This window comes from Penicillium longicatenatum (genome assembly GCF_028827895.1).
Source record: "Penicillium longicatenatum strain IBT 33135 chromosome Unknown contig_2_segment0_segment0, whole genome shotgun sequence".
Lineage (NCBI taxonomy): Eukaryota > Fungi > Ascomycota > Eurotiomycetes > Eurotiales > Aspergillaceae > Penicillium > Penicillium longicatenatum.
In genome coordinates this window covers 1,909,202-1,930,420 of record NW_026643120.1, presented here as the reverse complement: position 1 = coordinate 1,930,420, position 21,219 = coordinate 1,909,202, and the positions used below count along the sequence as shown (strand labels likewise).

The 21,219-nt window shown below is 48.5% G+C and overlaps 9 protein-coding genes across 9 annotated transcripts; 6 read left to right on the top strand and 3 right to left on the bottom strand.

Moving 5' to 3' along the window:
• Positions 1-279: 279 nt before the first annotated feature.
• On the top strand, positions 280-1,942 carry N7484_003239 (putative MFS transporter; the record flags this gene model as incomplete). The annotated part of the gene is made up of 3 exons (XM_057113659.1): positions 280-488; positions 544-806; positions 864-1,942. The coding sequence occupies 3 exons, from the start codon at positions 280-282 to the stop codon at positions 1,940-1,942; spliced, it is 1,551 nt and encodes a 516-aa protein (XP_056973799.1).
• Positions 1,943-3,050: 1,108 nt separating this feature from the next.
• On the top strand, positions 3,051-3,463 carry N7484_003238 (uncharacterized protein; the record flags this gene model as incomplete). Its single annotated transcript, XM_057113658.1, has 3 exons — positions 3,051-3,172; positions 3,233-3,301; positions 3,361-3,463. Coding segments are annotated over 3 exons (294 nt in total), but the record flags the coding sequence as incomplete, so codon positions are not given.
• A 275-nt stretch (positions 3,464-3,738) lies between these two features.
• On the bottom strand, positions 3,739-5,341 carry N7484_003237 (MFS general substrate transporter; the record flags this gene model as incomplete). Its single annotated transcript, XM_057113657.1, has 4 exons — positions 3,739-3,901; positions 3,965-4,240; positions 4,302-4,407; positions 4,471-5,341. 4 exons carry the CDS (start codon positions 5,339-5,341, stop codon positions 3,739-3,741), a joined length of 1,416 nt encoding a protein of 471 aa, XP_056973797.1.
• A 770-nt stretch (positions 5,342-6,111) lies between these two features.
• On the bottom strand, positions 6,112-6,726 carry N7484_003236 (GrpB family protein; the record flags this gene model as incomplete). Its single annotated transcript, XM_057113656.1, has 1 exon — positions 6,112-6,726. The coding sequence occupies one exon, from the start codon at positions 6,724-6,726 to the stop codon at positions 6,112-6,114; it is 615 nt and encodes a 204-aa protein (XP_056973796.1).
• Positions 6,727-7,416: 690 nt separating this feature from the next.
• On the top strand, positions 7,417-7,875 carry N7484_003235 (uncharacterized protein; the record flags this gene model as incomplete). The annotated part of the gene is made up of 1 exon (XM_057113655.1): positions 7,417-7,875. One exon carries the CDS (start codon positions 7,417-7,419, stop codon positions 7,873-7,875), a length of 459 nt encoding a protein of 152 aa, XP_056973795.1.
• Positions 7,876-10,370: 2,495 nt separating this feature from the next.
• On the bottom strand, positions 10,371-10,645 carry N7484_003234 (uncharacterized protein; the record flags this gene model as incomplete). The annotated part of the gene is made up of 2 exons (XM_057113654.1): positions 10,371-10,523; positions 10,577-10,645. 2 exons carry the CDS (start codon positions 10,643-10,645, stop codon positions 10,371-10,373), a joined length of 222 nt encoding a protein of 73 aa, XP_056973794.1.
• A 259-nt stretch (positions 10,646-10,904) lies between these two features.
• On the top strand, positions 10,905-11,971 carry N7484_003233 (uncharacterized protein; the record flags this gene model as incomplete). The annotated part of the gene is made up of 2 exons (XM_057113653.1): positions 10,905-10,953; positions 11,004-11,971. The coding sequence occupies 2 exons, from the start codon at positions 10,905-10,907 to the stop codon at positions 11,969-11,971; spliced, it is 1,017 nt and encodes a 338-aa protein (XP_056973793.1).
• A 2,089-nt stretch (positions 11,972-14,060) lies between these two features.
• Positions 14,061-18,385, top strand: N7484_003232 (putative ABC multidrug transporter; the record flags this gene model as incomplete). The annotated part of the gene is made up of 2 exons (XM_057113652.1): positions 14,061-15,812; positions 15,863-18,385. 2 exons carry the CDS (start codon positions 14,061-14,063, stop codon positions 18,383-18,385), a joined length of 4,275 nt encoding a protein of 1,424 aa, XP_056973792.1.
• Positions 18,386-19,488: 1,103 nt separating this feature from the next.
• N7484_003231 (TspO/MBR family protein) lies at positions 19,489-20,134 on the top strand (the record flags this gene model as incomplete). Its single annotated transcript, XM_057113651.1, has 2 exons — positions 19,489-19,591; positions 19,689-20,134. 2 exons carry the CDS (start codon positions 19,489-19,491, stop codon positions 20,132-20,134), a joined length of 549 nt encoding a protein of 182 aa, XP_056973791.1.
• Between the last annotated feature and the right edge of the window lie 1,085 nt (positions 20,135-21,219).

Below are 21,219 nucleotides of genomic sequence, written 5' to 3'. Positions count from 1 at the left end.
TCGGACTGGTCCCCCCCACGCCCCACTGCCTACCCCAGAAACTTGTCTTCGGGGTAAATGCGATCGCCGGGCAAAATAACGGAAGGCGGTTAACTTCCTCGTATTGAACTAATCATGCAGAAGCATGTAACATGGTCATGGTCTGTACCAGCTAGGCCCCTTCCCGAAGGGAAATCGATAAAGAGATGGCCCGTCCCAGGGCTCTAGGGATGTTTTTTTTTTTTGCTCTGCCCGTGATTTCCCTGGTTTATCCCATAGGCTGGGACTTTTTCTTTCATCATGAACATCACAGACTATGCCCTCAGGCCAGAAACCGTTGTTCCAGACCGCGGAGCGGTGGACAAGGCGTCGGTTTCCCATGAGGAAGCTATCTACAGAGCCTCGTTGACCGAAGAAGAGAAGGTCATTGAGCGCAAACTGCGCGTTCGCATTGACTCATTGATTATGCCCCTGGTTGTGTTGGTGTACTTGTTGAATTATATTGACCGGTAAGCTGATTTTCATGCAACCCTGGCAGCCCTGTACTAAATACCATGCGAAAAGGAATAATTATGCCGCCGCAAAGCTTCAGGGCCTCACAGAGGAGCTTCATCTCACAGATACACAATACCAAACGGGTTTATCGGTCCTCTTCGTTGCCTATATCCTGATGCAAGTTCCAAGTAATTTACTTCTCAACTACATGGGTCGCCCATCTCTCTATCTGGGATTTTTCGTTTGTGCATGGGGTCTCGTGTCAGCTCTGACGAGCCAGGTTAAGAGTTATGGTGGTATTGTGGCGTGTCGCTTTCTGCTGGGACTGGTCGGTAAGTGGAACGTGAACAATGGGGCGTGGAGAAACAATGACTGACCATTTTGATTAGAGGCCCCCTTCTTCGCCGGCGTGCTCTTTTACCTATCGAAGTGGTACACGAAAAACGAATTGGCATTCCGAATGAGTATCTTCTACTCCGGATCTTTGATCAGTGGTGCCTTTGGAAATCTCATCGCCGCTGGAATCCTCAACGGACTCAAGGGAAAGCGTGGAATGTCAGCGTGGCAATGGCTATATATCATCGAGGGTTCCATTACCGTCTGTGTTGGGCTCTTGATCATCTGTATTCTCCCCGACTTCCCAGAGACGTGGAAATTGCTCACCCCTGAGATGCGTCGCGTTGCCGAACGACGCCTTGCGATTGAGGCCGCCGAAGCGGACGTGGATGAGCAGGGCGGAATGAGCCAGCTGAAGGGCTTAAAATTGGCGATGACAGACATCAAGACATACGTCCTGGCTCTCGGTTACATGTGTATCACCGGAGCCGCTGGCTTCCAAAACTTCTTCCCAACATTGGCCGAGACTCTCGGCTACAGTGACACCATCTCTCTCCTCTTAGTCGCGCCACCATACGTCTTCATGGTATTCTACAGTCTTGCCCACTCCTGGTTGTCAGACAAGATGGAAATCCGATTCTGGTTCTTCGTTTACCCGATTGTGATCACCATCGTCGGCTTCGTTATCTTCATGACTGTCGGCTCTTTCGGTCCCCGCTACTTTTCCATGTTCTTGATGGTTTTCGTATTCGCCCAGAACGGCACTCTCTACTCCTGGATTGCCAACGCTATTCCACGGCCCCCTGCTAAGCGTGCCGCGGCCTATGCTTTCATCAATTCAATTGGTAACTCGGCTAGTATCTGGACACCTTACACCTACATTGCGGCCGAGGCACCTTACTATCATACCGCATTGGGTGTGTGCATCGGTCTCCAAGCGATTGGCGGAATGTGTGGTTTGTTTATGTATCTCAACCTGCGTATGCTCAATAAGCGACAGGAGCGCTTGGAGAACGAGGATCATCAGCTTACTGATAAGGAGCTTCGTCGGCTGCAGGTCACGGCGGACTTTGAGGGAATTGACCTTGCTTCTGCACGGCAGTTGCAGAAGGGATTCAGGTACATTCTCTAGTGTGAAATGTGTTTATATTGTGCGAGCGGCATTCCAATCGAGTTCCATGAGACTTCCATATTAGATCATGGTAAAAAGAGTCAGAAAGTTCAAGTACAGGAGTAGAAATGGTAGTAAATTAAACTCATGCGGAAAGTCAAGGTGGGTACGTATGGATGGGCGAATGAGGCTGGAATGGGAAAGGAGGAAGAGAGTGGGAAACCGGGGATGGCTTGGGGGAGCAGATATTGATCAAAGAATGGGAAGTAGGAAAATGGTAGGAAGTGATGAGATATGAAGGGAGTGGGCAAACCAAACGCGTTATACCTTTCTCCCTTAAGTATCATAATAAGGTGTAGAATTCCATCCGGCCTCCACGTAGCCCAGTGGTTTCCAGCTCGCTATCGTCACCACTTGGGTTTGCGGGCCCCCACTTCAGGCACACGGGACCCATGGGAGCCATGGGGATACTGCGTGGTACGGCGAGCAGAAGACCTGGCCAAGCCCAGTTAGTTAACGGGGGCTGCCGTGGTGAGGAGCTGGGCAGCGGACCTACCACTAGGTATCGGCAAATTTTTTGTCAACTCCAAATGATTGTATCTATTTTATTCTATTTATTGTTGATTTTTGAAGTTAGGGTTGATGCTCTGAAGATGGCAAAAGGGCCGAGTTGAAGCCATCTTGACTTTTAACATGGTCACATGGCTGCCTAATTGTTTATTTCCTCATTTTTTGATCGATTCTGAGATTGAAAATTCCTAGTTCGATTCTTGACATGACCTTTCTCCTCTTTCAGCCTTTTTTGTACTTCATTTCATTTTTTCCGCATCTCCAGATAATCATTCTTCAAGGGATGTAATATATGGGGATCGTACTCCCTTGATGTTCTCCACTTGGATCCACTTAAGTGCGGAGAAGCCGATGACAGCTTGTGCTCCCGCATTCGGCCATCACCTGCTGAATCACTCACTCATCTTGTCACGACTTGCCGCCCCCTTGATTCCTGCACCTACTATCGACCTCAAAATTACCCTTTTTGTTTCTCGAAAAAACGAAACAAGTTTTCCTCGCAAAGCTTCGGACCTCTATCCATTGAATCCAACGATCCCCCCCCCCACTTTTCGGCACAATGCAATCCGTCCTCATCCGGTCCACCCTTCGCGCAAGCACCAAGCGATCTTTCTCTACTATACCCTCAATGATGGCGGCAGGAGACGTTGGTTCCCCAAAGGCACGGGGCTTCATGGCCGAGTACGCTACATATTAGACCTTGCCCATACGTATACGATGTGAGGTTGACCTGGATAATAGGAAAGATCAATTTACCCGCCGCGAGGCCGCAAATGAAGGAATGTATATCCATGAACTCGAGAAGGAAAAGTATGTTTCATTCCGCGTGCCCCATGTTCCTTGTCTACAGCTCTAATTCGTGCCTGCAGGATTGAACTTCTACGCAAGAAATTGAAGGAGCAAAGGAAACACAATGAGGAACTCGATAAGCATTTGTATGAAATCTTCATTGTTCATGTTTTATCGAGCAAGGTACTAATGCAACTTCCAGGGAGGAGCTCCTTAGCGAACAAGGTGGCGAGAAAAACTAGAGCGCGACACTCTTATCGATCGCCGTTGTTCGGCCTCGGGAATGGATTTAATGAGGGAATATTATTCCAGGCCCATGAATGGCAAATTTGTCTTCACAAATTACTCTGAATTGGTCGGTTAGTTTTGATGCGCCTGCATGGCTGTCTAATACCACAACAATGATGAACCATTCAAGATTGAATTCCCTCAACTTCTTTTGCGCGATGTGTCTCCGGTTAGATCTTGGCCTGCCATCTCCACCGATAGCCTAGGCACGCCCAACGCGCCATGGTAAACATGCCCAATGCTACGATCAGCACGCTTCCTAGATATCCAACCATCGCTTTCTTGCCCACTTTTTGCAACATTTCACCACCAATTGGGATGCAGATCAGGGTTCTGTGGGTACAAAAATTCTCAGGTTATTGGATCACAGCAAGTGCTCAAGGACTTGGTACTCACGCTATACTGACAAGGGAGTAGCAAATCCCGAATCTTCCTCCAACTTCACTCGCCTGAGATATTTGTCCGATGCATGCCGGTGCTAAACTCAAGAAAGAACCAGATGCGAGCCCAAACACAGCGCTGAACATATACAGACCAGGTAAAGTGTCACCAAATGGCAGCCAAATGATAAAGATTGCCAGGGCTCCAAGCGCGATCAGAATGGCTTGTGTGTTGATGCGCCCGTATCTATCAGCGATCCCACCTGCCATCAGCCGGCCAACCGTGGAAAATCTAGGGATCCAATGCGTTAGCCCAAGAAAAATCATGGAATAAGATAAATGATTGCTCATACACACTGAGCACGGCTAGAAGAATAACACTAGTTGAAGTGCTAAACCCCTGCATCACAACGTAAGTTGGGTATAGACCAATTCCAGCAAAAACCTCCAGCTCCAAGCCTGCATATACGTCAGTTGCTTCATCGACCGATACGGATAATGCGACACGCAAATTGCCCTTACTGAAAGTTCCCAACGTTAACCAAGTGAATCTGGTATCCTTGAAGGCCCGCAGATTGATAGTCGACCGGCTTCGACCTTTCGGCAAACGAGATCTGACCAGCAGAATGCTCACGCCACACAGAACGGCAATGATCAGAGCCAGCATCCTAATTGTCCACCTATATCCCAAATTCGTAAACCCCGCCCTTAGTATCAGTGGAAATACAACACCCCCAGCTCCACCACCAGCCATGGCAGTCCCCATGGCCAACCCGACCCTCTGATCAAACCAGTGCGGCACAGCCGCCAACGCAACAGTACTCAAAAGTGCCGAACCCGTCCCGGTCAACACCCCCATCGTCAAAATAAAATGCCAATACAGCCGACACTCCGCCAGAAGCAAGAGACCTGCGACATAGCATCCAGTGCCCGTGATCAAGATCCCTGTCGGACCATACCGGTCAAACATCGATCCCACCTGGGCACTCAGACCCAACCCAAAGAACAGAAAGACACCAGGGATCCAGCCCACAGCACTGGTGGAGTAACTCGATAATTGGTGCGTCGCAAAATAACTCTGCAGCACACCGGTGGAGTTCATCAAGCCATAGGTACTCATCAGCAAGAAGAATGACCCCATAATCACGCTCCAGGAGCGGAGACCTCCGTCAGGAACATTATCGTTAGGGACCGGATCTAGAATGTGCGTTGTGACAGTCGAGAGCTGCGCAGGTGGTTCGATTATGGAGAATACCGACTGCGGGGCTTCTTCGTCATGTACACTGGGGTATACGGTGGCGTGCACATTTGTGGATGTCGAAAGCCCTCCATACTCTGTTGCGTAACAAGGCTGTTCGGCAATTGCGGTGCTGCTTTTGTGCTCAGTAGCCATGCTGCAATAGCTTGGAGTCGTGGTAGTAGAAAGTGCGATCCTTTGCGACCGAAGGTGCAGTGAAATTTATTTTCTATCGGGTGTTGCTGCCGACTTCGGTGACTCATTGCGATAAACATGCATTATTCACGAAAATTGGTCGGCTCAGGCTGTATCCCGATAAAATTGGGTCTTAGATGTGGTATCGGGGGATTCGGGGTCGCAATCGGGAAAGGCGTTCCAAGGTTGTGGGGTCGCTATGAAGCCAGGGTCTATTCAGGTAGAGATTTGACCTGGATTTGACACAGGTGTGTGAAGGACTGCCATGACCTCCCGAGGTCAATTCCAAGGGTATATCTTCCGTAATTATACTTTTATGAGATGTTGTTGCGAGATACCGAACTCTGAACTTTGATTTGAGATTTTTCATGATCTACCCTCTTGGCCATAAATGAAGCGGGGCATACATGTATACAGTTCAACCGGGCCACGTGTAGGTATAGATAGGTACATAGATGTTACAATCCGTGGAACGGAATTGATGGCATTTGGGTTAGTTTTTGCTCTGCTCCATGGGATGTTTTTATGTATTATAAAAGTTAAACATAAGGTGCGATTGAAATACATGCTGTGAGAACAACTCAGGCAATGCTTTACTAGTATTTTTTTAAGAGATATGAAGTACCTGGCAAGGTCAAGATCAAGACATTACAGGGAAAAAGTTAAACGGACGATGGCAAGCTGCAAATACTGATCTTTAGTTTCGACAGTTAAAATCACTCTTAAGTTTCTCATTCAATATAGCCCAAATCACGGAATGCTCTTTCTAGGATCTTTTGTATGGTTTTCTCTTTCCGTTGGTTGTATTCCACGAGCGAATCTCCAGCTATGACCGTCTGTTCGGCCGCTTCACGTTTCACTTTGGCGTACAGTTCCCGATCCGCTGGCGTTTTGAGCAACCAGTCGCGGAAAATACGATGTCGGGCAACTTCAGGTGAGTCGAGACCCCACACATGGAGGTTGACATGGTATGCTTTAGGCCAATTCTCCACAAAGAACCGGTGCTGGTACCATCGTGGCTCGCGCAAAAGGAACCGAAATCCTGCCCCCTCCAGAGGCTTCACATAGGAGAATTCGTCGGTGGCATCATTCAGTGTCAGATCGACATCAATAATGTCTTTAGCTGGTAGGCCAGAAACGCTGGTAGAGCCGACGTGAGCGATGTCCAAGATCAAGGACCCAAGAGCTTTTTGAATCCGCTCCTTAACTGCTTCGAACCGTTGCGGCCATTCTGGATTAGGTTCAACTATGGTGATGGGAGGCTTCACCGTTCGAAAGGCTATGCGCTCCAAGAACTCGGGCTTGTCCACGAAGGGCTCGATAATTTGCGCGACTGTAGCGGGCATTGTAAGAGCGATGTTGGTTGACTGCAGGCTGACGGTGGAGAGTAATCCCAGGTACTCGAGCCCCTCTCAGGCTCTGGTGTTTGGCTTGTTTGCATCATAGAAATTTTAAGTTGCTTTGGGCTGCTAATATACCAAAGAGAACAAAGGCGTTGTTGTTATAGTGAGCCATTGTGTTGATATTAATGCGATATGTTGGTAATTGGGATCCACTGTATTAGGGGCAAAACAGTGGGTCCTGGCATTGACTTTCGCGGGTTAAAGTGGTAGCACCCGTTTTGAGACGCACCGCAACCATGGGCTTCACGCACCGGGTGTAGCGCTGTCGCAATCCCGAATTCAAGTTAAGAATTTAACACGACATAGGACTGTGTAGCAAACATGTGTAGTCACGAGGATCTGCAATATATAGCCCCTCTTTAACTCTGATAGGCCCATAGGCTGCTGCACGACCGTGCGGAGGTGGCATGATGCATGATGCAGTGGCGAAATCCATGCAACGACAACTGACGGGGCTTCCCGCCAAATTCCCGCCAAAACAACAGTATTCTGGGGGTGGTATGACGCGGCATTGTTTGCCCATGACCCAATAAATTGACTGTAGAACAACTGGAGTCCACGCTTTTAGTATCTGAACTCCTCATCGTATTTCCTCTTCAAAAACTACCATTGTTCAACATCATATTCTTCGCCATGCAAGCTACCAGAGTTATCACCCGCAATCTCTCTCCAAATCTCAACCGGCGGCGAAAACAGCTGCGTGTCGTCAATCCGACTACGCCTCTTTCATCGTTTGCAACGCACAACCCACCCACCGACTCCGATCAACTAGCCTACCGGTTATGCGAACTGTCCTTACAAAAGATTCAAAAAGAAGCCCGGGCTTCTGAGCCTGACATTCGCCATGTGCTTGCATGTACTTCCATGCAACGTCTAGCACAGCAGGACCTTTTGTATCGCCTTGATACGCTACAAAATGCTTTGGATATACCCGCGCTGCCCTTACTTCCGGGAGCGGATGAGCCATTGATGGGGGATGAGGACGAGATGGATATGAGATCACTTGAGATCGCTGTGTCCGAGTTAGAAACGGCCAGTAGGAGGGGCGAGCTAGCCCGGTTCATCTGCTTTCAGCAAATCAAGGAGATGTGATAGGAGGTAGGTGTTTGTCTTTCTACGACACATACCCCTCGATTCTGCTATATGAGCTGCGCTGACCTTTTCTGTGCAGCGGAAGAAAAAGTTTTGCATAAGCGTTCTTTTGAAATTTTTGGCAGGAGTTAGGTACATCATGAAGCGACAATCCAATTTGGTTAATGAATATTATGAATTATCAAATTCTCGCAGTAGGATATCCTTGAGCTACATTACTAAGTAATCTTGAGCCAGCCTCAATGGTAGACAGGGTGATATTCTAGAATATATATAAAGACACTGATGTAGGACTTCCAAAGGAGCGTCAAGTGCAATAATTGTTTGAGAGCATAGATAGTCTACATGCAAATGCGACTTTTTGCCAAAGCTATATCGCAGCAACTAACCCTTGACTAGCGCATCATGACATAGGTGCGAACTGTTTCTTATTACGTCAAGGGAACACAAATTAATTGGTGAAGCACATGTTTCTCTTTCGCGAGAAAGCCGATCTGTGTTTTTCATTCCAGATCCGCGCCTCCCCCCATTTTCAGGCACGAACGTGCGGATGATAAGATCTGTTCTCAATTAAATTCAGGCACTTTTATTGGGCAAAACTGGAGAAATTTTGCTAGTCAATATCAGCTCTGGTTCAGATTGGCTGAGGAACTCTAATGCCGGTCTAGCTAGCTCGAGATATTACAAGGCACGCACATCATTTCCTTGCCAATTGTATTATATAGTGGCCCCACTGACCGATCAAAATTCAAAAGGCTATTAGAGCGAACCGTTGCTCTGAGGATAAGAAATCCTTGCTACTGTCGTGGGGCAAACAATGAGAGAAACATCGAGGAACACGTCGCACAGCAAGTCTCATCCCACCGTGGCACCTGGATGGCGGTGGCGGGTCCGGTCCTCGAGCATATGGGGCTTTGTCACCCATCCTATAGGCCCAGCCGGTGCCAGCTGGACTCCAAACTTTATCAAAACCTACGCGCATGAACGTGTTATCCAACATTTTATTTGCCCTTGAGTGGCCAGCATTGACAATCTACGACAAGTAGCTTATATTCACTCCAGATTCTGATTCTGGCAATCCCGGTTCGATCAGTCCGAGGAAATTGTGCGACGACCCATCTCCGTCATTACATCATCACTAGAAGATTCCAGGCTGCTTGTATGACGCTGCCTAGCACTTGAAAGCTCAGAACTCTTGAGAAAAATTGCGGCTTCATTGAACAATCTCATACCACCAAGCTAGCAGAACGAAATATGGCTCTCTTAGCTATATCAGTTGAGTATGTTGCATGACATCACCATAATGGTTCATCAAGATGTGGTCAGACCGCATACGAGATTAGTGTTTCCAGTTGACGTAGGTGTGTGGCTAACGGGTGAGGCAATCAATGATTAGTGGCTTTGGACGAAATGGCGACAACCAGTCTGGTGCCTCTTTTATAGCGTAACGGCCATGGTTGATACTACGTACGGAGTGACCAGGTAATTTCCATGGGTAAATACGGCATGATGTCCATGATTAGGGGCATGTATACCATTGTGTAAAGGCAATAATCAATGGAGAGGACATCAGCTTTTTCCTCATGAAGATCAAGTCAAGAACCTCCACTAGAGGTGAAATCCAAGAAATAGTCGATATGCATGACATACCCAAAAGTTCCAAAGCTACGTTGCATTCTACTGACCTGAATTGAAACCAAATGACACACCACCATATGGCTGGGGGAGGGAAGACGGGGCAGGGAACGCTGACCACAACGTATGCCGTTTGATTACCCTAGGGAGTGCTCACCAAAATAGTACCTTTTTTGGTCAGCACCTAGTAGTTGAAGTATGTAACGATTATGACTTGGATAAGAGCTTCATGAATACCAGGTATAGTTTATGTAGGCTCCTAGTTTATGGTTGATTAAGGAGGATTTTAGAAAGGAGTTTAATGAAAATACTTTGGAACCCGTTTCAAATACATGGGTAATGTTAAAACTGAGGTATTGGAACAGCAAATCATTCAATTACTTCCCCCAAATCGATTGATCACTTTTTCACAGATCGATCTATTACTTTTCAGCCATCTAAAGATGTGGATACCATTAAACCACGCCCAATATTTGCCTAATGGTCTAAATTTATGAGCACCGATTTTGGTTTATTTATTGACTGCGCAAAATCAATGACAATTCACGTGGACCAAATCAATACTTCCTTTCGTTTAATCACTTTTTCATAGATTGATTGGTCACTTTCCAGATTCCAATCCATCACCTTTCAAAAATTTGAATGCATAGACTCTATAGAAAACGCTTAACATATGCCCGCGCGGCCCTAAGCCTTGTGAAAATTGTTACTTAGGTTATCGACTGGCTAAGCAGATTAGATTCACGAACCACACGAAACACTTGAAAATGTACCTTTTACCTCATTTTGATTGATTATTCTATCTGAAGCAATGTCAAGGTTATATGCCAGGTTCTTTTGACCACGTCCTAGCACTATCATCAGGGGAGCATATCCTCATGCATTCTTCTTTGCCAAGTTCCTTTCTTCTTCTTCTTCTTCTTCTTCTTCTTCTTCTTCTTCTTCTTCTTCTTCTTCTTCTTCTTCTTCTTCTTCTTCTTCTTCTTCTTCTTCTTCTTCTTCTTATTGTTGTTCTGTCTCAACTTTGATCAACATATTTCCACTTCTTAATGCAGGTCAAGCTCACCCAGCGTTCCGAATTGAGCCAGTCCTCTTTTCGTCTCTTTATGGGACTCCCCCTAGCGCTTGCTAGCATGGAGATTTGGGATCCGGCTAAGGCCGCTCAAGCCCAGGGCTTCAAAAAGCTTGGATGCATCAAATGCCGGCAAGCTTTTGGACCCGCAGAGTTCGTCTCAATGAATGGTCGTAAATTTTGCAAGATGTGCAGTGCATGTCGCAAGACTCATCGCGAGGCAAGTCTTCTCTGCATTTGTATTACAATGGCATCACTAATGGCTGAATAGGCGGATAGAATTTATAAACGGCAAAGGAGGGAGAAAAATGATCGTGAACGAATGCTGGCCCTTGCCTCCCAGTACGAGCAGATGTTTCGAGGAACTCCGCGTAAGTCCTTGTCCTCTTGGCATTTGCATTGTGTTGCTAATGGAAGCTAGCTTCGGAAACAAGCGATACGGAATCACCACATTTGCCTAGTCATGGATCCTCATGCCTCACCTCAGTCACTGAAATCTCAAGTGTTGAAACATCTGTCGAATTTGATGTGGACACGTCCACCCAGTCTGAAGACAAGGTGGAGCCACCAATCATTCCTTACCGATTTTGCCTCAGCTGTGGTAATGCCCGCAGCATCATTCTCTCGTTCTCTGGAATCTGTGTTTATTGCGTGGAACAGAGGAAATATTGCATCTATGGGGACCATGAGGAATATCGGTCTGGTTTTGTCGACAAGCACGGTGTCGAGCAAGTCCGCTGCAACAACTGCCGTGACGATGAGGAGTCGATGGATACCGATCCTAAAAGCTCCGACGGAATTGAGGTGACACCAGAGCCTCGGTCTGATGACCAGTTGTGGATTGACAACGAGCCCCAGGCATACGTCGAGCCTCAGGTTGACCATAGCTCTTTAAGCAACACCAATCCAGACCTGTCCAACGAGCAAGACCTGTTCAACGAGCAAGATCTTTCCAACGAGTCTCAGATTGCCAATGAATATCAAATCGGCAATAACTTCCATGCGGAAATCGAACCAGAGCTTGACATAGATTACCAAATTGACAACGAGCCTCAAGATGACATCAATTCCCAGGCCGACAACAGCTCGCGAGCTAAGGTCAACCCTGAGCTTAAAGACTCATCCCAGCTCGGCATCGGACCCCAGATGGACATCGCATCTCAGTTCGACGATGAATCCCGGTCTGATAGCGGAACCAGTACCCATACTGAAGCCAGTTTCACGGCTCACATGACACAAGGAAATGAGAGCGAGCCCGCAAATCAGGTACTTGAGGTCAAAACAGAACCTATGGTCTCAATTGACATGAATCATGTTCCACAATTTTTGTCCTTTTCAATTCAAGGTAATGGAAGCCTTTCAAGCCCCATTGTCATTGATCCAGATTGACTCATTATTTTTCGGTGCTTTTTGTTGTTTAATGCCAGCCATATATTGACTGTTATCTTTCTAGCAGTGTTTATCTGTTTGAAATTAATCCGGGATCCAAATTGAACTTGATCGCAGTCCAATGTACATCCATGATTCATTTATGCTTTCTGCCCGGGACGATATCTCACTAGAGCCGCTGGTCTGAAAACTTTTAGGTCAGGTCTCATATGAAAATGACACTTCTTATGATATGAGTCCTAGCAGATGGCAGATCTTCCATTAGCACGTAAGTCGAGAGATCAAAGTCAAGAAGAAAGCACTTTCATGATAATAAGTGACAAGCAAAATGAAAGATGGAAGTGCTACCAGTCCGGGTCTGAGACGCGGAAACTGTGAGTACAGCACTCTTCTTCTTGATCTCGTGTCATCGGCATTCTGGTGAGGATGGCTTTGTTTTAGGCTCACCTCAATCTCAAAAAATGCTCCAGGGCTGTCCCACGCACGCCGGGGAGAATTTTGAGAGGCATCGCTTCATGTCAAGGCTGGCAAGGGACTGGTCTCGGTGAATTGACCAGTTAACCAAAGGACTGTGAGCATGATATACATCCTCGTCCTCCAAAATGACTATCGCTAGACAGCAGTCGGCTCCACCCAATATCTACGTTGAAGATCAGAAACCTCAAAGATGGAGATAATAGATAAATTGCCAACGTGATTTGCTTCGCATCTCAACTGCCAGCTCGAGCATCTGATCCCGAGGTCGACTAGCCAAGAATTCATTCCCGAGAGAAAAGCAGCCTGGGAACGATTTTTTTCTTCTCATCACTGCGATATATTGCTAGGCAGGTCTTTTGCCATTTTGGCGAATGTGAGAAGCCACATTGATTTGACCATGATGTCCGAGCTGTGCCATCGGAGCTAGTAATAGCTTTCCCGGGAGGCGTAACGCGAAGGATGAGGCTTCGCGGGCCGCTTGCCCCACAATCCTTCAACCTAGCGATAATCTCTTCCTAGATCCTCACGACAGAGTACGCTTCCGACATCGTCAGGATGTGAGCGACTCTGATAGGCACACGTAGGACGCTTTGAACTTGATGATTTGATTCCTGCAGAAATCTTGAAGCGTCGAATTTGGTACCTACGCCCAACATTGGGACGAATCAAGCTATCGACACGTTTAATGAATTGGTTCAAGGAAAGGAGACGGAGAAAGCCGAGAGCATGTGAATGAGTCCCACGTGAGGAACAGAGAAAATAAACACAGATTGACGCCAACTACGAGCTCATACACAATAGATTGGTGTTCCCCGCAGCCTATGTTCCAGCCTATTGATCCTGGTGGAGCATGGTCAAGTCCATAATTCCGAAAACCTCCTCTAATATTATTGTAGAGATCCATTTCAGGCATAACTCCGTATATTCATGGAGGATAAAGGTCACATGCAATCCAGGGGCGTTCAGGTTGAACCATGAGCCGGTTCCGACCCGCTGAGTCAGCGGCAATCTGCAAAACCCGACTCCACCCGATGATCAATCTTTCGGACTCCGAGCTGCGTCAATGCCGGCAAACGCCGATCAATCGATCAATAGCAGTGGTGACTGCATGAATGGGTGGATATGGTGCTCTCCAGAATGGCAGCCTTATGGCATGCCTTGTATTGAAAAACAGAAAAAGCATGTACATAACCGTTGGGCAAAAGAAACAAGATGATGAGTCAGCGGAAGTTTCAGGGCCCGTGTCAATGTTTGTAGTGGGTCGCCCCTGGAGCGTTCAAGATCCACCTTGGGTTCGAGAGCAGAAAATTTCCACGCATGACGTGGGTCCCTGATCCATATCGACAAATAGATGAGTCAATAAGGGGTTCCAAGTTAATGATCTGTCACTGCCCGCGGGTCCGCCGCGTGGAAATCAATGGTCTCGGAGCTCGATTCGGGATATTCTCTCCTGATACCGAGCTATGATTGGAAGTCGGCCATTCGGGCAAATTTAGAAAGCCGTCTCGATGATTGACCCACTTCAGTATCAATAGATTACTTCTTTATAAAGGAAAATGGCTTCCCACATGGATCCTACTCTAGTGTTCATTAACCAAAACTCGGTTTCATCATGGAGGGTTCTAACCACCCCTCATCGTCCCGAAGAGGGTCGATTGATATCAAAGATGAGACAGAGAGTGCCGCTGTCACTGTCATCGGAGAGGAGACTTCCGTCAAGAACAGCTCCCAATCCAGTTCTGCCTCTAGCCAACATAACGACTGGGCCTTACTTTCGCGGTTCCAACAACAACACGAGCGAGATTTGAACTCCGGCTTCAAGCGTCAGGAACTGGGTGTCACCTGGCAAAACCTCAACGTGGAGGTGATCAGCGCCGAAGCTGCTGTCAACGAAAATGTCTTCTCACAATTCAATATCCCCACCCACATCAAGGAGTCCCGCAACAAGGCCCCGCTCCGATCCATCCTGCACAACAGTCATGGTTGCGTCAAGCCCGGTGAGATGCTTCTGGTTCTGGGCCGGCCGGGCTCCGGCTGCACCACACTTTTGAAAATGCTTGCCAACAAGCGTGGAGGATACAAGTCGGTGGAGGGAGATGTTCGATTCGGCTCGTTGACCTCTGATGAGGCAAGCAAATACCGCGGTCAGATCGTTATCAATACTGAGGAGGAAGTGTTCTTCCCCACCTTGACAGTGGGCCAGACCATGGACTTTGCGACTCGCCTCAAGGTTCCGTTTAAGCTCCCGAACGGCGTTGAATCTCCCGAGGCCTACCGTGAAGAGTCGAAGAAGTTCTTGATGGAAGCCATGGGAATTTCGCACACCGAGGACACCAAGGTCGGAAATGAGTATGTCCGTGGTGTTTCTGGTGGTGAGCGTAAGCGTGTCTCCATTATCGAGTGCATGGCAACTCGCGGATCCGTTTTCTGCTGGGATAACAGCACCCGTGGTCTCGATGCCAGTACTGCCCTGGAGTGGACCAAGGCGATTCGCGCCATGACAGACACTCTGGGTCTCTCCACAGTTGTTACTCTCTACCAAGCTGGAAACGGAATCTACGACCTCTTCGACAAGGTCTTGGTTCTTGATGAGGGTGAGCAGGTGTACTACGGCCCCCGTGACGAGGCTCGTCCATTCATGGAGGAGGCGGGCTTTATCTGCCGTGAAGGTTCGAACGTTGCCGACTTCCTCACTGGTGTCACCGTGCCCACCGAGCGCCGTATCCGCGAAGGTTACGAGAATCGCTTCCCTCGGAATAAGGACGCGCTTCGGGAGGCTTATGAGAAATCATCCATCCATACACGAATGATCTCCGAATATGACTACCCCACTTCTGACGTTGCTCAACAACGTACCCAAGACTTCAAAGACGGCGTTGCCTTTGAAACCTCTAAGCAGCTTCCTAAAAACAGCCCTCTGACTGTCAGCTTTACCGAGCAGGTGAAGGCGTGTGTTTATCGGCAATATCAAATTATTTGGGGAGACAAGGCTACCTTCATCATCAAACAAGTTGCAACTTTGATGCAAGCTTTGATCGCTGGATCTCTCTTCTACAATGCTCCTGACAACTCCGGTGGACTTTTCGTGAAGTCCGGTGCCCTTTTCTTCTCCCTGCTCTACAACAGTTTGCTCGCCATGTCCGAGGTGACGGATTCTTTCAGCGGTCGTCCTGTTCTTATCAAACACAAGGACTTTGCATACTTCCACCCTGCTGCATTCTGCTTGGCTCAGATTACCGCGGATATTCCGGTTCTGCTGTTCCAGATTAGCATGTTCTCGCTTGTTGTTTATTTCATGGTTGGCTTGACCATGAGTGCTGGAGCCTTCTTCACCTACTGGATTATGGTCTTCGCGACTACTATGGTAAGCTGATCTTTCTCCCAATCAATACTGTTTTCTAACATTGAGGATAGTGTATGACTGCCTTCTTCCGAGCTATTGGTGCTCTTTTCTCGACATTCGACGGTGCCTCCAAGGTCTCCGGATTCATGATCTCCGCTCTCATCATGTACACCGGTTATATGATCCAAAAACCGGAAATGCACCCCTGGCTTGGTTGGATTTTCTGGATTGATCCCTTGTCATACGGCTTCGAGGCTCTGCTTTCCAACGAATTCTATGGCAAGGAAATTCCTTGCGTTGGAACTAACCTCATTCCCAATGGTCCTGGCTATGAGAACTCGCTATACCAGTCTTGTGCGGGTGTTGGCGGAGCCACTCCAGGCGCTACTTCCGTCTCCGGTGTCGACTACCTAGCTTCGCTTTCTTACAGCCACTCGCATCTCTGGAGAAACTTTGGTATCAACTGGGCTTGGTGGGTTCTTTTCGTCGCTGTCACTATCTTTGCCACATGTAGGTGGCAGTCCCCCGGCGAGAGCGGAACATGCTTGGTCATCCCTCGCGAGCGTCTCAGTGCTCACCATCAGCCTTCTGGGGGTGATGAGGAGGCCCAGGTTTCGGAGAAGACTAAACCTTCTGAGAACGATGCGCGTGATTCTAGTAATGACATCGAGAACCAACTGGTTCGCAACACCTCCGTCTTCACTTGGAAGGACTTGAGCTACACCGTCAAGACACCTTCTGGTGATCGTCTTCTGCTCGACAATGTTTACGGCTGGGTTAAGCCAGGTATGCTGGGAGCTCTTATGGGTTCCTCGGGTGCCGGAAAGACCACTTTGCTTGATGTTCTCGCTCAGCGCAAGACTGACGGTACGATCCATGGCTCGGTCATGGTTGATGGTCGTGAATTGCCTGTCTCGTTCCAGCGCTCTGCTGGATATTGTGAGCAACTTGACGTGCTTGAGCCTTTCGCTACGGTCCGTGAGTCTTTGGAGTTCTCTGCCTTGTTGCGTCAGCCCCGGGATGTCCCTCGCGAGGAAAAATTAAAATACGTTGATACAATCCTGGATTTGCTGGAATTGCACGACCTTGCCAACACTCTGGTTGGTCGCGTCGGTGCTGGTCTGAGTGTTGAACAGCGCAAGCGTGTCACCATTGGTGTCGAGCTTGTTTCCAAGCCCAGCATTTTGATTTTCCTGGACGAGCCTACCTCCGGTCTCGATGGCCAGTCTGCCTATAACACTGTACGATTCTTGCGCAAGTTGGCCGATGTTGGCCAGGCCGTCCTCGTTACAATCCACCAGCCCTCCGCTCAACTGTTTGCTGAGTTCGACACCCTGCTGCTTCTCGCCAAGGGTGGTAAGACTGTCTACTTTGGTGATATTGGTGATAACGGTCAAACTGTTAAGGATTACTTTACCCGCTACGGTGCTCCTTGCCCAGCTAATACCAACCCTGCTGAGCACATGATTGACGTCGTTTCGGGTCAACTTAGCCAAGGCAAGGATTGGAACCAGGTTTGGCTCGGATCTCCCGAGCACGAAAAGGCTCGCCAGGAGCTTGACTCGATCATCTCTACTGCCGCAGCCAAACCTCCTGGGACATTTGACGATGGACGGGAGTTCGCCACATCGCTTTGGGAACAATGCAAGATGGTCACCACCCGCATGAGCACTGCCTTGTTCCGTAATACCGACTACGTCAACAACAAGATGGCCTTGCACATTGGTTCGGCCTTATTCAACGGTTTCTCTTTCTGGATGATTGGTGACAGCGTCGCCAGCATGCAGCTTCGTCTGTTCACGATCTTCAACTTCATTTTCGTCGCCCCCGGTGTGATCAACCAATTGCAACCGCTCTTCATTGAACGGCGCTCGATCTACGAGCAGCGTGAGAAGAAGTCTAAGATGTACTCATGGATCGCGTTCGTCACTGCTCTCGTGGTCTCTGAGATCCCCTACCTGTGCATCTGCGCTGTGCTGTACTTCGTTTGCTGGTACTACACCGTCGGTTTCCCCAACGACTCCAGCAAGGCCGGCCCTACCTTCTTGATCATGCTTCTCTACGAGTTCGTGTACACGGGTATTGGTCAGTTCGTCGCCGCTTACGCTCCCAACGCCACCTTCGCAGCCCTGGTCAATCCCCTGATCATTGGTACGTTGGTCTCCTTTTGTGGTGTCTTGGTGCCATACGCCCAGATCCAGGCTTTCTGGCGTTACTGGATCTATTGGTTGAATCCCTTCAACTACCTCATGGGTGGTCTGCTTGTCTTCGACGTATGGGATACTCCTGTTAACTGCAAGGAACATGAGTTGGCCGTTTTCAACACTCCCAATGGAACTACCTGTCTCAACTACTTGGCAGATTACATGGCCACCATTGGTGCGAACATGAACTTGCTTAACCCCGACGCTACCGAGGCTTGCAAGGTTTGCGAGTACAAGGAGGGAAGCGACTACCTGATGAGTCTCAACCTGAAGCACTACTACTACGGCTGGCGCGACGTTGGCATTGTTGCCATCTTCGCCTGCAGCTCGTATGCTCTTGTTTATTTGTTGATGAAGCTGCGAACCAAGGCCTCCAAGAAGGCTGAGTAAGATTTCAATGCGAGAGATAATTAGATTTGGGTGGATAGATTAGATCATTAAGATGGGAGCATTTTACGGCGTTCATTTCATCCATGTTGATATTTACTGTTTCTTTAATGACCGCGGCTGTAGCGGAATACAACAATCCCCCTTCAATTTGCATTCAAACCAGTTTTCATGATTGTCTAGAACTAGAATAGTGATCCTGGTTCAATTTCGACCATCCATTACGTCGATATCCTCTCTGGTTTAGAACGAGCGATATGTATTGGCCAGTAATTAGCCTGTAAAAAGCATAGATAGCTGTATACATGTAGCTACATAGGCCCACACAACCCTCGGAGGCCGCGCTTTCCAGGAAAGTGAAGCTGCAGATCGGTAAATTAGCCCGCCTGTTAGGATCGGGAGAGTATATGTACTAGTCGATCATTACCTGGTCGGGTCATGGTCATAGTTGATGCAATGATCTGAGGAATTGGCTATGGATCCCCCGAATAAGCTACACACTAAACGCTCATCGCGCTACTAATGATTTAGTCAGTCCCACTGGTGCCTAAGGGGTAGCTATGACTAGCTTTTTCATGAATCTAGTGTTTCATGCTTCAATACCCAACAGGTGACCGTTTGACCTCGCTCGACTTGCCCTATCTGGTCATTTGATCTGATATTGGCCCTGACGCCACGCGAACACACGGACAATCCATTGGGCAGCATCATACATAAATCTCCTTGACCGCATCGACCTGGCAACTGAGCCCCGCAAAAGGGGGTTCCACGAATTTCCTGGTTTGCATTGACCAACCTACAGGGAATGAGCTTGGGTGGAGCAAGGAATGCACGGTCATTCATCAGGCAGTCAAATTCTAGGGAGTTATGTATCATAAAAGATCAATTCTCGGTGGAGCTTCAAACTATCCGAAAGTCGGCCTACGGGATACAGTAGTTCAGGAATCGCAGTGAGAATACTTTTCGCAGCCAAGGAACGCGCCAGTGACGTAGTGCAACGCGGAACTTGCCAGATCGCGATCGATGCAACTTCGCGCATTTAAACCCAGATTCATTTGTTCATGCACAAGCTCATCACATACAGTTACCCAAATATCAGATCTACAATGCCTTGGTCATTCGCCCTCCCTCAGGGAGTGTTTACGTCGCCGCTGCTGGCGGTCGCAACGCCTATCATCGGCGGAACAACAACAGCCCTCCTAGTGAATCGTAAGCCCGAACCAAAGCCCGGGATCAGGACCTCCACAGGCCAGACCCAGGCACTCCAACACACCGCAACAAACCTCAAGCGCTGACCATCCTATAGGAAACAACACGCAGAGCACCTACCGCGAGCTCCGACAACCGCCCTTCAGCCCACCAGGCTGGCTCTTCGGACCGGCCTGGACACTCCTGTATGGATTAATGGGTTATGCGTCCCACCATGCAACCACGACGGCGTCACGCTCGCTCTCAATGGCCGTGCATGACGCCAACGCCAACGCCCAGACCCTGTACACGACCCAGCTCGCGTTGAACTTCCTCTGGATGCCACTTTTCTTCGGGGTGGGGCGGCCGGCCGCGGCCCTTGGCGATATGGCCCTCCTTGCGGGCAATGTGGCCTTGTTGCTCGCCAACTGGTGGAGTGCGGACCGGACGGCGTTCTGGTTGATGACTCCGTACGCCGCGTGGCTGGGATATGCCACTTATCTAAACGCCGGAGTTGGATACCTGAATGGGTGGAGACTCCCGGGGAAGAAGCGCTCGGAGTAAATGTGATTGTATTTTTTTTTTTTTTTTTGCGACAGTTTCAAGTGCATGTAACAGCAGCTCCAAATCCAAATGGATAAGTGGGGATGTTCTGGATTTTGTTTAGCAAGCGTTGCAAAACATGGTTATTCTCTGCACTAGGATCAGGTGGTGTGCGTCGGTCCCACTCGTGGCGTCTGTGCTCGTTTTCCAGGGCCTTTTCCCTGTTACTTCTCGTCCAATTGATTCGTAATGTTGATATTTGCCGTAGTGGGGCCCGCTTTCTTTTTCTTTTTTCTTTTTTTCCTTGTTTCTATCTATATCTATTATCCGGTCGAGCTATGCTGTGCTTCAGCTTGGGACGATCTTCCGATGATCCCGTTGGAGTGGATCATTGCGCTGTCATATGTGTTCTCCCTCGCATCGACCAAGTCTCTCAGGAGGTGGCTATATCAATATTGCCAAGGGATTGGCCGTGGAACCGGCATCCCGGGATCGACATCACGGGTAGGCCGAATGCCTGACGGGGAATGGCTGTAGGCGTTTGATAAGGGCACCAATTCTGAATTTTCCTTTGAGCTTATGGGCGCTAAGTTTTTAGCTTGCAGGGGAAAGTCTGGTAAAGGCTGGATAAACGGTTCGTTCGATATTTCGGTGCCACTGTCAGTCTGGATCGCCACCGACGGATCCACCATGGGTGATGTACGGGTGGTACGTGTTCATTCTAGAATCGGAGAACCAAAGTTTGCGCCCTAGAGCACAATGTGATATCCCCTGCACAGTGTAAGTTATGGGTCGGAGACAATGGCAAGGATATCAAATTGCGAAAATCTCTGCCTGGAGCGAATCAGCGGTGGGGATGGTGTCATGCAGTTTAGTTCCTTATCGATGATTTCATGTGGAGCCCATCTAGAATCCGCTTTGAGCATAAAATCAAATAAATAATTCACGGATGCGCTGAAAAGTTAGCTTAATCCGCCATTTCCATTGATCTAGAACATTGCTGTTTCCTTAACAATATACTCCCTCCTCGATGTTCTAGTTTTCTCATCTCTCTTTCCACACATTCGTTTAGGTGCATAGACGCGGGTACTTCGGTCCCTTACAGT